Here is a 19,936-nt window from a genome sequence, read left to right on the forward strand (position 1 = left end):
ACTCCATCTCAAAAAAAAAAAAAAAAAGAAAATATTTACAGCTACTAATGATAAATGCTAAAATATTTGTTGTATCAACTTGTGCTTAACAGGTAGGAGTGTAGATTGTTAGGTCATTTTTAAACTTTCATGTTCTAATAACTATTGTTCATTGTTTGCCTAGCTATGCTATTGTAAAAAGAAATGTTGTAAAGTCTTGGTATACTTAATGAAGCAGAAAAACAATGCATTTGTACATAAATTAAGCTATTAGGTTAATTTCTTTTTTTTTTTTTTCTGAGTTCCCTTAGTATTTATTGATCATTCTTGGGTGTTTCTCGGAGAGGGGCATGTGGCAGGGTCATAGGATAATAGTGGAGAGAAGGTCAGCAGATAAACACGTGAACAAAGGTCTCCAGCTTTCCTAGGCAGAGGTCCCTGCGGCCTTCCACAGTGTTTGTGTCCCTGGGTACTTGAGATTAGGGAGTGGTGATGACTCTTAATGAGCAGCTGCCTTCAAGCATCTGTTTAACAAAGCACATCTTGCACAGCCCTTAATCCATTTAACCCTGAGTTGACACAGCACATGTTTCAGAGAGCATTTCAGAAAAATTCTAAGAAGAATTTTTCTTAGTACAGAACAAAATGGAGTCTCCTATGTCTACTTCTTTCTACACAGACACAGTAACAATCTGATCTCTCTTTCTTTTCCCCACATTTCCCCCTTTTCTTTTCGACAAAACCGCCATCGTCATCATGACCCGTTCTCGATGGTCGCTGTCTCTTCGGAGCTGTTGGGTACACCTGTAGAAAGGCTGTCACTTCACACTTGGCAGGTTGCACAGCGGCCAGGCAGAGGCGCTCCTCACTTCCCAGACGGGGCGGCCGGGCAGAGGCGCTCCTCACATCCCAGACGATGGGCGGCCAGGCAGAGACGCTCCTCACTTCCTAGACGGGGTGGCGGCCAGGCAGAGGCTGTAATCTTAGCCCTTTGGGAGGCCAAGGCAGGCAGCTGGGAGGTGGAGGTTGTAGCGAGCCTAGATCAGGCCACTGCACTCCAGCCTGGGCAACATTGAGCACTGAGTGAGCTAGACTCCGTCTGTAATCCCAGCACTTCGGGAGGCCGAGGCGGGCAGATCACTCGAGATCAGGAGTTGGAGACCAGCCTGGCCAACATAGCGAAACCCCGTCTCCACCAAAAATACAAAAACCAGCCAGGCGTGGTGGTGTGTGCCTGCAATCCCAGGTATTCGGCAGGCCGAGGCAGGAGAATCACGGGAGCCCGAGGCAGGGAGGTTGCAGTGAGCTGAGATCATGCCGCTACACTGCAGCCTGGGCAACAGAGGGAGACCGTCTCAAAAAAAGAAAGAGAGAAAGAGAGAGAGGGAGAGGGAGAGGGGGACGGCGAGCCAGTGTTGTCTTCTGGGTGCATCAGCCCTTTTAGTGTTTTCAGTCCTCTCCTCTTTCTGGACTCCTGCCCAGGACTCCTTTAAATATAGCTATGGTCAATAAAGTGCCCCAGAAATTACATCCTGTAGATTCCCTTTCACAGGCTCTGTGTTGTCTCAGAGTACATTTGGAATTCTTTTTAATCTCTAATAACTGTCATGAGATCCTTGTCCATTATTCATGTTGCTTTAAATTTTTTTCTCCCCTTTTCCCTGATCAGGCTTGCCAGAAGTTTGATGCATCTTTTCAAAAGCCAGCTTTTAGATGTGTTGGTCAGATGTGTTTTTTCTATTTCATTTGTTTTGTCTTTTATTTCTCTTTTCTTCTACTTACTTTGGATTTATTCATGTGTTCATTTTCTAAATTCTTGAATGTTTTCTAATGAATACATTTAAATACTAATTAATACATTTAAAGCTATAAATTTCCCTCTAAGTGTATGTCTGATCTGTGTCCCAGAGTTTTAAAGTTTATCTGATTCTTTTAAACTTACCTTCTGATTGCTTTCTAATGTTCTTGCAATGTCATCAGATAACACAGTCTGTAAAATGTGAGCACTTTGAACTGGGTTGAGATTTGCTTTGTAGACCAATTCAGGGTCAATTTTAAATAGTTCCTATAGATAGGGAGAAAAAGCATATATTCTTGATATGGTAGTAAAACATGTATATTTGAATCCTGGCTCTGGGATGTATTCACTATATGACCTCACATAAATATTAGTAGGTATTGGTTTTTTTTTTTAGCTATTAGGTTTAGCTTGCTGATCTTGTTCAAATCTTCCTCATCCTAGCTCATTTTGTCTGCTTAAGGCATCAGTTTCTGGGAGATGTATATTAAAATCTCACATTATAAATTTTCCCATTTCTCACTACAGACATACACATTTTGCCTTATGTTTTCAGGCTCTGTTGTTAGAGGGCTATAGCTTCATTATTATAGCATTTTAGTGAACAATTCCTTTTATTAGAAGAGCTCTCCATGTAGAACTTAGCCAGTTCACGTTTGTCCTGACTACTGGTCTCATTAGAATTGTTTTGCCAACATATTTTGTGCTTTCTATTGAACAAAATTTCTTTGTAACCTTGAATTTTCCTTTTGAGACCTGGACCTAATTAATCATACATCATTTATGTATTTATATTGTAATAGTACATATGCTCATCTGATTATCTATTTTTCTTCCATGTTCACCATGCAATTTCCTCAGGTTTATACAGAACCTGAATTTATGGCAGGTAACTCACAAAGCTGTTTTGCTTCTAGACTATGATATTTACTGCCGGGCTTTGTGGGAATTAGAGATCTCTGAGATATTTTTTATGCCCAAAATACCTGAAACTAGGAGGCATAGGAGGAACTTTTAGCCTCTGGTTCACATGTAGGTTATAATCTGTTTAGTCACAACATGTTTGAAAATACACGACAATGAACCAACCTCACTGGGCCCTGTTACCAGTTCATGTCAAACAGCTTGACTTTAGTTTCTAGTTACATAGAGTAAAGAGGGAGGAATCAGCCTATGAAAAATAGCTGTGCTGCAGGTTCTCAGTCCCTAGCTGTAGGGTTTATAACATTTTAAAAACTATATCTGGGATTACTTTTACACTCACTTATGTTTAGGAAGGGAGAAAGAAAATGCTCCTATAACAGTACAAGGCAGAAAAACTTTTGTTGTTTTGTTTATTCGTGTGTTCCTAGAACAATGCCTGGCACGTAGTAAGTGATCAATAAGTATTTGTAAGAAAATTGTGGTAGCAAGGCCGGGTGCAGTGGCTCATGCCTGTAATCCCAGCACTTTGGGAGGCCAAGGCAGGTGGATCACTTGAGGTCAGGAGTTCGAGACCAGCCTGGCCAACACGGTAAAACCCCGTCTCTACTCAAAAAAATAAAAAAATTAGCCAGGCGTGTTGTCACATGCCTGTAGTCCCAGCTACTTGGGAGGCTGAGGCAGGAGACTCACTTGAACACAGGAGGTGGAAACTGCAGTGAGCCTAGATCACACCACTGCACTCCAGCCTGGGTGACAGACCAAGACTCCGTCTCAAAAACAAAAAACAACAACAGAAAGAAAACTGTGGTAGCAAAAAAATTGCTATGGGAACTTCAAGAGGAGAAGGTGTAATTGCAACAAAAGAGATTGTGAAGCCTTCATGAGGAAGTAACAGTTGAATAGGGCCTTGAAGAATAAGTAGGATCTGGAGATTAAAGGGTGCATCAATTAGGATTTGATCACAGAAACAAGCTACTAAGAATCATATAGGATATGAGATTAAATTTAGGAACCGACCTAGCATAATTGAAGGAGCCAGCTAAACACTTTATGTTCAACTGTTGCTTCTTTACCTGGTAGTGGGCCTAAAGTCAGCAGGGCAGGCCGCTGGAAGGAAAGAAGGACAGAAGTGAAGTGAGGAAGATCAAGAACGAACTGCAGCCCACAAGGCTGGGCTTGAACCGTGTCAGTATCTAAAGCCAACAAGGCTCCACCTTTGCAAATGCAGGTGACCTGTAGGAGAATCAGGCATCCTTCATCATGGAGCTAGACATGCACCTACCTGGGGATAGGGAGAACCCTGAGGAGGATCTGGCAGGTGTGGGAGGAGCTTCAGGCCTGGCTGCTGCCCCAGGAGCTGTACACACAGTCCCAGGAGAGAAAGAACTAAAAGAGAAACCAGCAAGAGCTAAAGGAGCTGATAGCCCAAAACCTGCCCTGGCCAGTAAGGTGAGCGAGCAGATCAACAATGACATGTGTGAGCTGCAACAGCACCAGGTGCCCTGCATTCAAGCATCCAAGCGTAACAAGGAATGACTGCTGCTTCACTTTCATCTTCCACATTGTATGCAAAGTCACATGGTCCAGAGTATGCAGGGAAGAAAGTCCCGGGAAGTGTAGCTCTGGCTTAGCAGAGTTAACTCAGAACATATCCACCCCACGGGGAAGATACGGGCTTAGGGAGAAAAGCTGCATGAGGCAGAGCAGATGTTTACTCTCTCTCAGGCCATCACTTTGGAGTGCCCCAGGACAGGTCCCCCTGGGCACAGTTGGCAGTGGGTTCCCAAGTGCCATCTCCATGCTGATTCTCTGGAAGTGGGCATCACATGGTATTCTGCTACATTTAGAGGCAATGCAAATGATTTAAACAGAACTTGAACTTACGAATCATAAAGGCACAAAGGGAAAGGGCTTCTTCTAAAACAGAGCAGGAAAACACTCAAAGTTTGGGTGACAGCCGTCTCCACATGCCACCCTCCAGCCACATGTCCAGGGGATTTTCATGACAATGCAGCAATCCCAGGCCCTTCTCTCCATGGGATGTAAAGCGGGGGAAGGGTGGGTGCTGTGGCTTACGCCTGTAATATAACAACTTTGGGAGGCTGAGGCAGGAGGATCACTTGAGCCCAGGAGTTTGAGACCAGCCTAGGCAACATAGCAAGACCCTGTGCCTACAGGGAATGTAAAAAGTACCCAGGCATGGTGGGTATCTACCTGTAGTCCCAGCTATTTGGGAGGCTGAGGCGGGAGGATCGCTTGAGCCTCGGAAATCGAGGCTCCAGTGAGCTGTGATTTTGCAACCGTACTCTACCCTTGGTGACAGTGAAATCTTATATCATAAAACAAAACAAAACAAAAAAACAACAACAAAAGTGGGTGTAGGGCAAGTATGGGAGAGGGTGGTCCCCCTGCTATCTGGAGTGGCCCGTGACATATTTGTGTTTATTCATTTAGTAATGACTCGCATGTGCCACACACTGTTCTAGGCATCAGGGAAACAGGTGAGCAAAGCCCCTGCCCTCATGGAGCTTACCTTCCAGTGAGGGAAACAGATAATTAAAAAGTGGTCAAGTCAACGTTAGGCCATGATATGTACTGTGAGAAAAACATAGAGCAAGGTGAGGAAAAGCGAGTGAAAGGGGTTGAGATTATAGAGGTGTCCAGGGAACAAAAATCCCTGAGAGTCCAGGCATGGTGACTTGCGTCTGTAATCCCAGCACTTTGGGAGGCGGAGGTGGGCAGATCACCTGAGCTCAGGAGTTCGAGACCAGCCTGGGCAACATGGTGAAACCCCGTCTGTACTAAAAATACAAAAAAAAAAAAAAAATTAACCAGGCACGGTGGCATGCACCTGCAGTCCCAACTACTTGGGAGACTGAGACAGGAGAATTGCTTGAACTCGGGAGACAGAGGTTGCAGTGAGCTGAAATTGCACCACTGCACACCAGCCTGGGTGACAGAGTGAGATTCCATCTCAAAAAAAAAAATTCCAGGGAATAAACTTGAGTGTTGAGTGTTCCTTAGGTACCTAATACTGTTCTAAGGACTTTACATTGTATCAGCTCATTTAATCCTCATGAAAACCTAAGTAATTTTCCCAAGGTCACATCATTAATAAGTAAAAGATCTGGCATTTAAGCACAGGTCATCTGGTAGCAGAGCCTAAGCTTTAAGCCAGGGACGATCTCCTGGTTGCAGTGAGTGAAGTGAGGGAGCAAGGAATGCAGATATCAGAGGGAAGAGGGAACAGCCAGTGCAAAGCCCTGAGCCAGGTGCATGCTTGTTGTTTGGAGGAGTAAAACCAAAAGTTTGGTTCTGGACATGGGGTAGTTTGAGAAGCAGAAGAGGAGGAGGTTTCAGCAGAGAAGACTGAGAAGCAGCAATTGGGGGGCGGGGGGAGGAGAAAGCCCAGGAAAGAAGGCTGCATAAAGGAAGGTATCATCAATATTTCCAATTCTGCCGGGAGGCCCCGTTACTGCAGACCCAAGAATCAACCACTGGATTTGGCAATGTGGAGGTCTTCATTGGTCTTGACATTGATGGCCTTTTATAGACAATACAGTATGTGGAAAGGCAACCAAAGCAGTTTCGTTCCAGATCAAGGGTGGATGGGACCCCAAGGCCCTACCCTCCAGCCTCAGCTCTGCCCCTTCCTACCCCTGAGACACCTCCCAGGATCCCTGGAACACAGTTTGACTACAGATGTAGGCCAGCCCCTTTGTTTCACAGTTGATGAAACTCAGGTCCAAAAAAGGGAAGAAGCTGGCTCAAGGCCATACAACTAGTTAGTGAAAAGCACAGGTTACAATTATCACTATTTCATGAGACAAATCTGTTCCTACCCTGTCTTATACTGTTTTCATGGACGTGTATTTATGACAAATAGAAAAATCAAAATAACAAGGTCTTTTTCACCTGTGTATCTCTGTGGGAAGGAGAGAATGATAACGTGAGCAAATTCAACTCATAAAATATTCAGAAGCCTCACTGTTAACTAATCATTATTCCCATATTCTTCTCCCATACCCCATTTCTGGTCATTCAGCAAGTTCCATGTTTTCTGATTCTACATAATGGGACATAGCAGACTGCAAACTGTTAAACGGATATAATAGTAACACCAGTCGCTCACGCTTACTGACCACTAGCCATGAGTCAGCATTGTTCTCAGGTCCTCACGACAGCCCCATGCAGCAGGCTTAACAAGGAAACAAGGACCTGTCTTTGAGGGTTATGCATGGAACCATACCAGGAAGTGGTTAAGAGTTCAGTCCCCAGGGTCCTATTGTCCAGTTGCATATTTCATTTCCACTTCTCACTGATGGTGGCACCCTAGCCAGGTTACTTCCCCTCTTTATGCTTTAGTTTTGTCAGCAGTGTGAAATGCTTCATAGACTGAAAAACAGGATACAGGGATCAGGGCTGGCATTGATCATAGTAAGCCAGGCACTGTTCTAGTCATGTCATCATCACGAGTCTTGGCATCCCCTGCAAGCAGGGCACCAATAGTGGGTTGCTGGGGGCTCCCTCTCCTCTCCTCTCTGATTTGAATAAGCCACAGGTTGAATCATGAAGCTGTACTTAAGCTCATCTTGTCTTTTTTTTTTTTTGCCTTAGGATCCATGCTTAAAGCTGGATGAAACTTCGCCGAGAGGAGAGGAGTATCAAGATAAGTTAGCAGCTGAAGAAGGAACCAGCAGTGATGAAGAAGAAAGGTACGGGAGGACATGCAGGCTTCTGAGTGCTCCAATGAATGAGGACTCAGATGTGGAAGAATTCATCCATTCATTCATTCTATCCTCAAGTATTTATCACTGCTCCTTGCAGGATGCTTGGGGAGGCAACAAGCATATATTGTATGTCTTCAGCACAGCTATGGGCTTCACATAAACTGTCTTACTTAATTGTTACAACAACCCAGAGAAGCCATTTTTTAGCTTAAGAACCTGGAGCTCAAAGAAGTTAGCAGACCTGTCCAAGATACAGACCTGCACTGGCCCAAAACCTCTGCCCCCATGTTTCCAAGTATTCTTTAATTAGGGGATATAAGGAAGCTTTGTGATCCCGAGGAAATCCCCACCTATATCACCTATGTCAGTCAGCTATTGCTGCTCTAACAAACACCCCCAAATATCAAAGATTTTTAGCTCATAGATGAGCTACCCTTATGATTGGCTCTATCAGGCTTTGCGGGTATATTAGGTCGTTTCCACACTGCTATAAAGAATCCCCCAAGACTGGGTAATTTCTAAAGGAGGGAGGTTTAATTGACTCACAATTCTGCTTGGCTGGGGAGGCCTCAGGAAACTTACAATCATGCCAGAAGGGGAAGCAGGCACATCTTACATGGCGGCAGGTGAGAGAAAAGTGTATGTAGGAGGAAATGACAAACACTTATAAAACCATAAGATCTCATGAAAACTCACTATCATGAGAACAGCATGATAGTGAGTTCTCATGGGAAACTGCCCCCATGATCCAATCACCTCCCACAAAGTCCCACCTAACATGTGGGGATTATGGGGATTACAACTCAAGGTGAGATTTGGGTGGGGACACAAAACCTAACCATATCAGCGGGACTTATACGAGCTTGGCTCCTGGGTGAGGGTCAGGTGTTATTGCTGTGCCACAAACTAGAGTTTGTGTGTGTGTGTGTGTGTGTGTGTGTGACAGAGAGAGACAGTTGTGAATGGGATTGTGTTCCTGATTTGGCTCTCAGCTTGAATGTTGTTGATGTATAGAAACGTTAGTGATTTTTGCACATCAATTTTGTATCTTGAGACTTTGCTGAAGTTGTTTATCAGCATAAGGAGCTTTTGGGCATAGAAAACTATGGGTTTTCTAGATATAGGATCATGTCATCTGCAAACAGGGATAGTCTGACTTCCTCTCTTCCTTTATTTCTTTCTCTTGCCTGATTACCATGGCCAGAACTTCCAATACTATGTTGAACAGGAGTGAGAGAGGGCATCTTTGTCATGTGCTGCAAACCTATTTTTTAAATGGACAAAATACTCAAACAAGCACTTCCCTAAAAAAGATATATGTGAGGCCGGGCATGGTGGCTCATGTCTGTAATCTTAGCACTTTAGAAGGCCAAGGCAGGTGGACTGCTTGAGCCCAAGAGTTCAAGACCAGCTTGGGCAACATGGCAAAACCCCGTCTCTACAAAAAAAATACAAAAATTAGCTGAGCGTGGTGTCATGTGCCTGTAGTCCCAGCTACTCAAGAGGCTGAGGTTGGAGGATTGCTTGAGCCTGGAAGGTTAAGGCAGCAGCAAGCCATGGTCACACCACTGTACTCCAGCCTGGACAACAGAGCAAGACCCTGTCCCAAAAAAGAAAAAAAAAAAATATATATATATATATATATATATATGAGCGGCTTGTAAGCACATGAACATGTGATTAACATCATTAGTCATCAGGAAAATGCAACTCACTACCACAGTGAGATACCATTTCCCACCCACTGGAATGGCCAAAATTAAGAAGTCTGACAACACAAAATGTTAGCAACAATCCAGGGCAACTGAAACTCTCATACATTGCTGGTAGGGTCTAAAATGGTAAATCACTTTAGAAAACTATTTGATTGTTTCTTGAAACATTAAGCACATACCTACCAGCAGTTCCACTTTTAGGTATTTAAGCAAAAGAAATGAAAAACATTGCCGGGCACAGTGGCTCACGCCAGCACTTTGGGAGGCCGAGGCTGGTGGATCACCTGAGGACAGGAGCTCAAGACCAGCCTGGCCAACATGGTGAAACCTCATCTCTACTAAAAATACAAAAATTAGCTGGGCGTGGTGGCACACACCTGTAGTCCCAGCCACTCAGGAGGCTGAGGCGGGACAATTACTTGAACCTGGAAGGCGGAGGTGGCAGCGAGCCGAGATCGTGCCACTGCACTCCAGCCTGTGTGACGGAACAAGACTCCATTTCAAAAAAAAAGAGAAAGAAAAGAAAAACATATATCCACAAAAAATCCTTGGACAAGTTTATTTCTAGCAGCTTTATTTATAATAGCCCGGAAGTGTAAACAATCCAAATGTCTATCAGTAGAAAAATGGATAAACAAACTACAAGGTATTCATGTAATGGAATACTACACAGCAACAAAAAGAATGAATTGCTGACATTCACGACAACATGGATGAGGCCAAAAGTCATGATGGGGAGCAACATAACCTGGAAACAAGAGAATGCATCCCACATGATTCTGTTTGTATGATGCTTAAGCTCAGGCAAAAGTGATCCATGGTGATGGAAATCAAAGCTTTGGCTGCAAGGGAAGTTTTTGGGTAATGAAAATCATCTGTATTTTGATTGAGATGTTGGTTTCATGGTTGTATATATTTGTCAAAACTCACTGAATTGTACACTTAAGATCTGTGCACTTCACTATATGTAAATTTTACTTGAATAAAACATTTAAAAGAATAATAATAACTGAGCCCTATCCTGAGAGAAAGTTCAGCCCCCTCCCCTCTCCCAGGACTCACTGGGAGTGCTTACCTGGTGGTGCCACCTGTCACTCTTGCCCCAGGCTGCTCTTATGGTTTCTCTGGCCTCCTAACCCTTGGGCTGGTTTCATACTCAGAGTTTAGACCCAGGTATCCTTGCTTCATTGCTCCTTAAAGGTGGCTATGTTTTACACACCTTCGAAAGGCTTGAGGATAACCTAAGAGAATCAAAATGATGCAGAGAAAGAGAACTTCTCTCTTTTACTATGTATAGTTTTATTTGCTTGTTTGTTTGTTTGTTTGAGATGGAGTTTCGTTCTTATTGCCCAGGCTGGGGTGGTGGAATGGCGCGATCTTGGCTCACTGCAACCTCCGCCTCCTGAGCCCAAGTGGTTCTCCTGCCTCAGCCTCCTGAGTAGCTGGGATTACAGGTGCCCGCCACCACACTCAGCTAATTTTTTGTATTTTTAGTAGAGACGGGGTTTCACCATGTTGGCCAGGCTGGTCTTGAACTCCTGACCTCAGGTCATCCACCTGCCTCTGCCTTCCAAAGTGCTGGGATTACAGGCATGAGCCACCGCGCCCAGCCCATAGTTAGTTCTTTATGTAATTCTTACTATGCGCCAGACACTGTTTTAAGTATAGATATTGACTCTACTAATCCTTATGAAAAAGGTAGCATTATTAGCCTTATGTTATAGAGGAGGAAGCTCAGGCCAAGAGAGTTTAAAGATCTCACCAAGATCTTTAAACTCTTCCCGTATTGAGTGGGTTATAGAGCTAAAATTTGGAGCTAGGTAGTCTGGCTCTTGCACCATCCTCTTGGCCACCTTCCTAAGCTGCTTCTAGCATCAGACCCTTCCTTTCAGGGTCCCCATTGTCTGTCTCTTCCTTAACCCCCCAGCCTGGGCCTTCTCACCTCTGCCAAGCAGAGTGCCCCTTCTCATGGCCTTTTCTCACAGCCCAAGACCCTAAACCCCACCTCTGGAGCTCTGGCCTGATGGCCTTGTCAGGGGAAGCAGATGCTGCTCATCACCTGGCAATCTCTCCAGAGAACCCCACCATGTGGCATCCTTTTACGTTGTCAAACAAGATAAATACTTCACATCCCTATCTAAACCAATCACACTTGAAATTCTCAGCTGGTTCAAAAGTTCCGAATTAAGGAAGGGAGCTCTGGTCTCTTCTAAAGACATTTGTCAGCATCTTATCTAGAATGCAGAAACTTTTGCAGCTTTAAACTAGCATTTCCTTGTTCATGTTGCATATGTGGAGGCCTATTTACAATCCCCCTATTTGTACTTGGGGACGCCAGTAAAATGTGTGAGCATGCTTTGACGGGTGCAAAACACTGTATTAAAGTGAAGTGTTGTCGTTTTTATAGATGCAGAAAGAGCTGCAAAATTAAGACCGTAGAGATCTCTCTTCTGTAGCTCCCAAAGACCTCATATCAGTAACTCTAAGCTCTCAGTCATTCTGACGGTTGATCATCATTTATTAAAACCCACGAAAACAGATGTCAGGTGGTTCCTGCTAAACAGATATCAGGTGGTTCCTGCTAAACAGGTATCAGGTGGTTCCTGATTGTATCCTAAGTGCAATAATACACTTTATATGGCAGGTTGCTTTTTGAAACTCAATCCCCACTAACTGCTATCGGAGCTTCCTCCTCCCCGGCACAGTGGCTGGCACGTTATCGGAGTGGCAGTGTCATTCCTAGCCCTAGGATCTTTTGTGATTGTGGCATCCTTATCTTCAAAGGACCAAAGTGCTTCTGAAGGAGGGAAGTGACCCACAACCTCCACTGGGCTCTTTGTTGAAGGAGAAAAGATCCGAAATCCAGCGTCTAGAGGACTGGCAAAGCCAGAAGGCCAAACTGCAAGCCCAGGTAGGACAACCCTGGTGGGGATGTGCCCCCTTCCTGAGATCCTGCCCCCTCCTTTTTACAAACTTGGAAATGCATGCAGGGCCTGATTCACATCCAAGCTGGGAAGGCATTACAGGACCAGGGCAAAGTGGGATTCTTGGTTTTATTTATTCATTCATTCCAAACCTGTTGCAGCCGGGCACGGTGGCTCACGCCTGTAATCCCAGCACTTTGGGAGGCCGATGGGGGCAGATCACTTGAGGTCAGGAGTTCCAGACCAGCCTGGCCAACATGGTGAAACCCCGTCTCTACTAAAAATACAAAAGTTAGCTGGGTATGTGGCGTGCGCCTGTAATCCCACCTACTCGGGAGGCTGAGGCAGGAGAATCGCTTGAACCCGGGAGGCAGAGGTTATAGTGAGCCGAGATCGCGCCACTGCATTTCAGCCTGGGTGACAGAGTGAGACTCTGTCTCAAAAAGAAAATATAAAACCTGCTGTGCTAATGAGCACTCACTATGAGCCACTGATGATTCATCAATGCACAAATAAGACAAAATACCTTACATTTTATGGCCAGGTGTGGTGGTTCACACCTGTAATCCCAGCACTCTGGGAGGCTGAGGCAGGAGGAACGCTTGAGCCTAGGAGTTCAAGACCAACCAGGCCTACATAGCAAGACTCTGTCTCTACAAAACATAAAAAAAAAATTACCGGGCCTGGTGACATGTGCCTGTACTCCCAGCTACTCGGGAGGCTGAGGTGGGAGGGTCGCTTGAGCTCAGGAGTTCGAGGCTGCCGTGAGTCGTGATCACACCACTGCACTCCAGCCTGGGCAACAAAGCAAGATCTTGTCTCAAAAAAAAAAAGATATTTTATATATAAAGATATGTATATTTTAGCAATGGAGGTGGGAACAGACAATAAATGGTTGACGTAAGAAGTTAGTAAATCACGTAGTTCATTCTAAGGTAATGATGGCTCAGGAAAAAGAAAACTAGAGCAGGGCAGAGGTTTCTAGGAGGCTGTCCTGTGTTGGGGGACGTGGGGTTGGCGGAGGTAGTACTACGTGGGGCTGTCAGGAGAAGCCTCAGTAAGGAGGCCAGATTAAAGCAAGCACCTGAGGGAGGAGGGGGGCTGCCACGTGGGTCCCTGGAAGGCATTCGAGTCCCCTCTTGATTTCTCTTGAAAGGTTGGTGTCCCCACCCCTCTTTTCCTCCTTCCTGGCATTCATGGCTCTAGCTGAGGGGCCCCTGGAAGGACTGGCCACCACCAGGTCCTTAAAGCTTGCAGCTTCCATCCCCTCAGAGTCCCTACAGACAGAGGAGGCTCAGCTTCATGGAGGTGACATTTAGAAAGCTTTTATTTGAAGAAAATATCCCAGGAAAGGCAAGGGGCTTAGACTGAGGGCAGGATGCCTTGTGCGCAGGTCTCACAGATGCAGCAGGCTCTGGAGCAGTGCACCAGCAACTACAGGGAGGACCTGCAGGCGCTCAAGCAGCTCTCGGACCTGGAGAGGGAGAAGCTGCAGCGTGAGCTCCAGGAGAACACTCAGCAGAACCAGGCTGTGAGAGCCCAGCTCGAGGCTTCCCACCAGAGAGCCCTGCGCATGCTGGAAAAGGCCAGACATCAGGAACTCAAGGTGAGGGAATGACTGTGCCGTCTACTCTGTGCCAGGCACCTGCTAGGTAAGAACTGCCATGCACAAAGCTGTCCCTTTTCTACATGATGTCCAATCCCCCAAGCATCTTTCCAGATCATTATTATTGTATTCCCTTTTTCCAGATGAGGAAAGAGGCTCAGAGAGATTTTGTAACTTGCTCAGGGTCACACAGCTAGTAAGTGGCAAAGGAAGCGGGCTAGGTCTGCTGGGCTTCTTGTGCTACGTTTCCCCACCTGCTTGTGACCTTGGTGGCATAAGAACGACTTGCTTTCATGACTAGAGCAGTGGCGTGCATGAACACGCCAGGAAGTCAGCCTCAGTCCTGCAGCTAAAAACGAAAAGGGCAGCACAGAGTTGAGAAAGAACAGCTCAGGCCGGGTGCAGTGGCTCACGCCTGTAATCCCAGCACTTTGGGAGGCGGAGGTGGGTGGATCACCTGAGGTCAGGAGTTCAAGACCAGCCTGACCAACATGGTGAAACCCTGCCTCTACTAAGAATACAAAAATTAGCTGGGCGTGGTGGCAGGTGCCTGTAATCCCAGCTACTTGGGAGGCTGAGGCAGGAAAATTGCTTGAACCTGGAAGATGGAGGTTGCAGTGAGCCGAGACTATGCCATTGCACTCCGTCCTGGGTGACAGAGCAAGACTCTGTCTCAAAAAAAAAAAAAAAAAAAAAAAAAAAGAACAGCTCAGCCACAAAGACCTTTCCAAGGGTTTGGGAAACTGTAGTGTGTTAAACAACTACAGATAATCTGGTGGGGTGGTTCAGGCATGTTTCATCCGGCGCCTTCGACCTTGTGGCCTGGCTTAAACACGGCTTTCTCAGAGGGTGTTCCCTTCCTGCCTTCATAAGCAGTTCCTTGAAGAGGTGTCCCACAAAAACAAGGGAGCAAACCAAGGGAGAGGGAATAAAAGAGAGCTGGGATACCAGGGATTCAATGCAGGAGCAAGAAGGAAAGTTTGGGGAGTCTGGCTTTGCTGCTGGACAAACTGCGGCAAGGAACTGAGGGCTCTGGAAGAGCTGTCTCCAGGGGACAGCAAAATTGATGGATTCTCTGATAGATTTGGCCATGTGGAAAATTGCACTGTGTGTTTTACAAAGCATTTAGAAGTTGTAGGAAGACTTTGCCCGATAGCCAAAGGAAACTAAACAAATAAAAATGCAGCATTTATTAATGCAAGGGAAAACAAAAAGCTGCATGAGGCAGAAGTTCAATCATAATTCATTTAGCTCAACAGTGAATAATATTTACATATTCTCAATAAGGAAAATATGAAGTATACTTCAATATATTAAAAATATATATTGTATACTGTGTAAAAGGAATGGAAGACAGAGTGAGTGAGACCTAAAATCCTGATCTACTATAGTAGGAAGACAATTCATAGTCCCAAAAATAATCGAGATACAGTAGAATGGCAACATTGTCTTTTTAATGCTGGTAAATACAACAAGAAACAAGGAGTTGACAATGGCTGCCTCAGAGGACAGGAGATGGAGAGGGAGGAGGAAAGGACTGGGAGGCTGCTTATTTTCCTTTCTTTTAATACTATTTGGCTCTTTATACTATCTGCACATATTCCCCTGATAAGAATATAAGAGAAGCTTTACAAAAGAAAAAAGAAAGTAGAGCATGGTGGCTCACGCCTGTAATCCCAGCACTTTGGGAGGCCAAGATGAGCAGACCACTTGAGGCCAGGCGTTCGAGACCAGCCTGGCCAACATGGTGAAATCCCATGGCTACTAAAAATACAAAAATTAGCCAGGTGTCATGGTGCGCACCTGTAGTCCCAGCTACTCAGGAGGCTGAGGCAGGAGAATTGCTTGAACCTGGGAGGCAGAGGTTGCCGTGAGCTGAGATCACACCATTGCTCTCCAGCCTGGGCAACACGGCGAGACTCCATCTCAAAACAAAACAAAAAAAAAAAAAGAAGAAAGGAAATAATGCACATGGACTGCTGGGCACTTACTAGGTGTTCAAAAAAGATGTCAGTTTCCTTATTTCTTTAATTCTTCTAAATCTTTTTTCACTTTGGCTTACAGTCTGCAAGAGCTCAGGTTGGGGAGATTCCCAGGTGTATTCACTGCTGGGTGACATTGACCTTTGTGCATGCCTGAGCTTTATTCCTCCATGCTGTGGACCCCAATTTCTCACAGGAGGCAGAGAGGCAGGGGGCTTCACTCACCGGAGGCGGGGAGTTCCATGGGCTCTAGGGGGTTGGACCCATGAGGTCTGAGTCCCCGCCAAAGGAAAGTGAAAAGACACTCTGCCCATCGGGTATAAGCCCCAGTGCCTGTGTCAGCGAGTAGGAATGGGCTGCCTGGGTTCAAGTCCTGGATCTGCCATTTACAAAGTGTGGGAGCTCAGATAGGTCATTTATCTTTGTGCCTCAGTTTCCTTATTTATAAAATGATAGATGGTAGTATAAATCTTATGAGATGGTTATGAAGATCAAAAGGGATACTGCATGTGAAGTACTTAGAACAGTGCATGGCTGAGTAACAGCCTGGTTTCTAAAAGGTTCACTTTTATTGTTCATGCATCTATTCTGCAGGCATTCACTGAGTAGCTACCACGAGTTGCCATCATGCAGAGCTGCAGAGATACCAGATGATCACTACCCTCTCTGTCCTTACATAGCTCACCTCTAGGGGAAAAGGCAGCCCCTCAAACAGGTTGCTGGGATCAGTGGGTGGAAGCCATGAGGGAGTTGTCTAAGGTATTTGGAAGCACTGGGAATGGAGACTTTATATAATGTAGGACTTTTGGAGAGACAGGGTGAAACTAGATCCCTTAGGAGGCCACAAACTGGACACAATAAGAGCAAGGTAACCATCCCATAGCAGCTGGAGAAATTCACCAGGAATGAGTCTCCAACTTGCCCTGAGCCCTGAGTGCTGCACCCTGTGTGATCCTTACTGTCAAGGGCTCCTGAGCAAGTAAGTGGGCAGTGCTGACCTGAATCTTTGGTTGCCCCCAGGGATGGAGAGAGGCTGGGTCAGAGTGAGAGAGTTTGGCTCCCTCTTGCAAAGCCAGGCTTCAACCTCTCCATCCCCATGTCCCTAGGGATAAACATGTCACCAATTGGTGTTCTCTGAGCCTTGTAGCAAGGGAAAGAGGAGGAAGGTATCAGAGAATTTGAAAAGTATGAGGTCTTTCTGTTTTATTAAATAGTTTTGCAGCAAGGGAAGGAGGAGGAAGGTATCAGAGAATTTGAAAAGTATGAGCCTTTTCTGTTTTATTAAATAAACTCGCAATCAGGCATGGTGGCTCACGCCTGTAATCCCAGAACTTTGGGAGGCCAAGGCGGGAGGATCACTTGAGGCCAGGAGTTTGAGGTTAGCCTTGGCAACATAGGGAGAACTAAGCACTACAAAAAAAGGTTAGCCAGGTGGAGTAGTGAGCATCTGTGGTCTCAGCTACTCAAGAGGCTGAGGTGGGAGGATCACTTGGGCCCGGGAGTTCAAGGCTGAGGTGAGCCATGATTGTGCCGCTGCACTCCAGCTGGGCAACAGGGTGAGACCTTGTCTCAAAAAAAGAAAAAGAAAAAGAAATTTGGCACAGAATGACTGAGTTTCCCCTGGGAAGAATGAGACCAGTTCCCTATTGCTATCCCCAGTGACAGGTGGCAGAGACAGGCTGAGGAAAGCCTCCACATGACCCACTGGGTTTGGGAGGCCAATTTGGGCTCAGAGATGGTTGAATTCTTCCCTTACAGGAGCCTCATGCATTTGGTGAAATCCCAGAGGAAATTGGTGAAATGCCCACTGCATGAGTAAGTGGAAAGGGCTTGGGCCCTGGAGTCCACCACTCATGGGTCACAATCCTGCCTCTTCCATCACCTCTCTGCAGGCAGGTTCCCCGCCTTTCTAGCCCCAGTTTCCTGCTCTGTTGAAAAATATGGCAGCAGGGGCGGGTGCCGGGGCGTGGTGGCTCACGCCTGTAATCCCAACACTTCGGGAGGCTGAGGCAAGAGGATTGCTTGAGCTCGGGAGTTTGAGACCAGCTGGGTAACATAGCGAGACTCTCCCTCTATATATATTTTAAAAAGAGTTAAAAAAGATGGGAGGATAATAATTTCCGTATCTTTTTCTGTGTGACCCTGGGAAACCAAATTCATCTCTCCAATGCCCATCTCTCATTTCCTCATCTAAAACCTGGGGCTATATATTAACTAGAACTCTCCTAACTGGAAAAAAATATATATATATATCAGTTTCCTATTGTTGCTGTAACAAATTAGCACAAGCCTGGTGGCTTAAAACAACACAGATTTATTATCTGACAGTTCTGGAGGTCAGAAATCCAGAAATTGAATTGGCAGGGCTGGTTCCTTCTAAAAACTCCAGACGTGAATCTGTGTCCTTGCCTTTTCCAGTTTCTAGAGGCCGCCTGAGTTCCTTGGCTCCTGGTCACTTCCTGCATTATCAAAGGCAGAAGTGTAGCAGCTTCAAATCTCGTGCTCTCTCCCCCTCTCCCTCTCTCTCTCTCTTTCTGTTTCTCTGACCTGCTTCCACCATCAACTCTTTTCTCACTGAGCCTCCTACAGCCCTCTTATAAGGACCCTTGTGATTGAGGCCCACCCAGATATTTCAGGATAATCTCCCATCTAAGATCCTTAATCCCATGTGCAAAGTCCCTTGGACCATGTAAGGTAACATACTCAGTTTTCAGACATGGACATCTTAGGGGTTGTTTTTGTGCCTCTCATAGAAACCAGCTTGAGTGAAGTTAGGCAGGCAGTGAAGAGACACTTATTAAAGTTTACGCAGCTACTCACAGAACCTGTTTTGGGTGTTTGACACACAGTGGGACTTCAGTAAATAAATGTTTGTTGAGTGAAAGCATGAATGAACCAAAAATAAAAATTAGGGAAAAAAAGAGTGAATGAATACGAACCCAAGGACAGAGACACAGACAGTTCTCAGGACCAAACAAGAGCAGAGACTGAAAAACTGTAGGGACCCCTCACCCCTCCCTATGTCATTCTGCTCTGCTCTGCACAGCAGCCCTGGGCTTCCTCCACAGACAGCAGCCATCACCCCACTGGTCCTGGGGCAGATGTCAGATAGTTACCTTAGTGTTCCTGAGTACAGTAAATTTGAAGCCACAGAGTCAGTATCTGTCAGTCTCTTTTGCTCTATCTCTCACCTCTTCATATCAAATTTACATTAAAGGAACTCTGATTGGCCCAGGTTAGAACAGGTGTCCACTCTGGCCCAATCAGCTGTGGAAGGTGGTAGGTTCACCTGGTGCAAAATGGCTGCTGTGGCCAGGCCATTGCTACAGCATTCTCTGTAGCCTGATAAGCCCTCCGTGGAAGAGCGCAAATGTTCAGAGCATCCTGGCTCAGAAAAGCGTGGCAAAGGAGTCAGGTCTCCCACCCTTGTGCCCACTTTCGTGCCTTTTTCTCCCCACTTTTTCCCACAGGCCACAGAGGAACGCTTGAAGAAGGAATCCAGCCACAGCCTCCAGATCCAACACCAGGCACACCGGCTGGAGCTCCAGGCCTTGGAGGAAAAGGCCAGGCAAGAGCTGCAGGAGGAGCGTGAGAGGATGCAGGCACAGCAGGACTTGCTGCTAGGTATATACCCAATGGTGTACCAAGGAGGGCTTGGCCAACTGCAGGGTCTGCATGTAGAAACCAGCGACAAGCTGAGGGCCAGGGCTCCAGGGCTCTTGGGCCCACAGGCCAGGGCTCCAGGAGTCTCGGGCCCACAGGCCAGGGCTCCAGGGCTCTCGGGCCCACAGGCCAGGGCTCCAGGGCTCTCGGGCACCCAGGCCAGGGTTCCAGGGGCTCTCGGGCCCACAGGCCAGGGCTCCAGGGGGTCTCGGGCACCCAGGCCAGGGCTCCAGGGGGTCTCGGGCACCCAGGCCAGGGCTCCAGGGGGTCTCGGGCACCCAGGCCAGGGCTCCAGGGGGTCTCGGGCACCCAGGCCAGGGCTCCAGGGGGTCTCGGGCACCCAGGCCAGGGCTCCAGGGGGTCTCGGGCACCCAGGCCAGGGCTCCAGGGGGTCTCGGGCACCCAGGCCAGGGCTCCAGGGGGTCTCGGGCACCCAGGCCAGGGCTCCAGGGCTCTCGGGCTCACAGGCCAGGGCTCCAGGAATCTCGGGCACACAGGTCAGGGACAATCCTGGCTCTGCCATCAACTAGCTGTGAAACCTGGGATGGCTTACTGAGAGCCTCATTTTCCTTTTGGATAAAATTGAATTACAATTGTCCCTACCTCATAGGCTCA

General features: G+C 46.5%; 1 protein-coding gene across 1 annotated transcript in view; it reads left to right on the forward strand.

Annotated features, from left to right (window-relative positions):
- FAM184B (family with sequence similarity 184 member B) overlaps positions 1–19,936 on the forward strand; it is a 147,555-nt gene that overhangs the window by 100,044 nt on the left and 27,575 nt on the right. The window contains exons 8-11 of the mRNA XM_030801156.1: positions 7,319–7,416; positions 11,931–12,057; positions 13,464–13,676; positions 19,129–19,282. Coding sequence (XP_030657016.1) covers positions 7,319–7,416; positions 11,931–12,057; positions 13,464–13,676; positions 19,129–19,282 — 592 coding nt within the window. The remainder of the gene's footprint in view (positions 1–7,318; positions 7,417–11,930; positions 12,058–13,463; positions 13,677–19,128; positions 19,283–19,936) is intronic.

This window comes from Nomascus leucogenys, chromosome 20, assembly GCF_006542625.1.
Source record: "Nomascus leucogenys isolate Asia chromosome 20, Asia_NLE_v1, whole genome shotgun sequence".
NCBI classification, from domain to species: Eukaryota; Metazoa; Chordata; class Mammalia; order Primates; family Hylobatidae; genus Nomascus; species Nomascus leucogenys.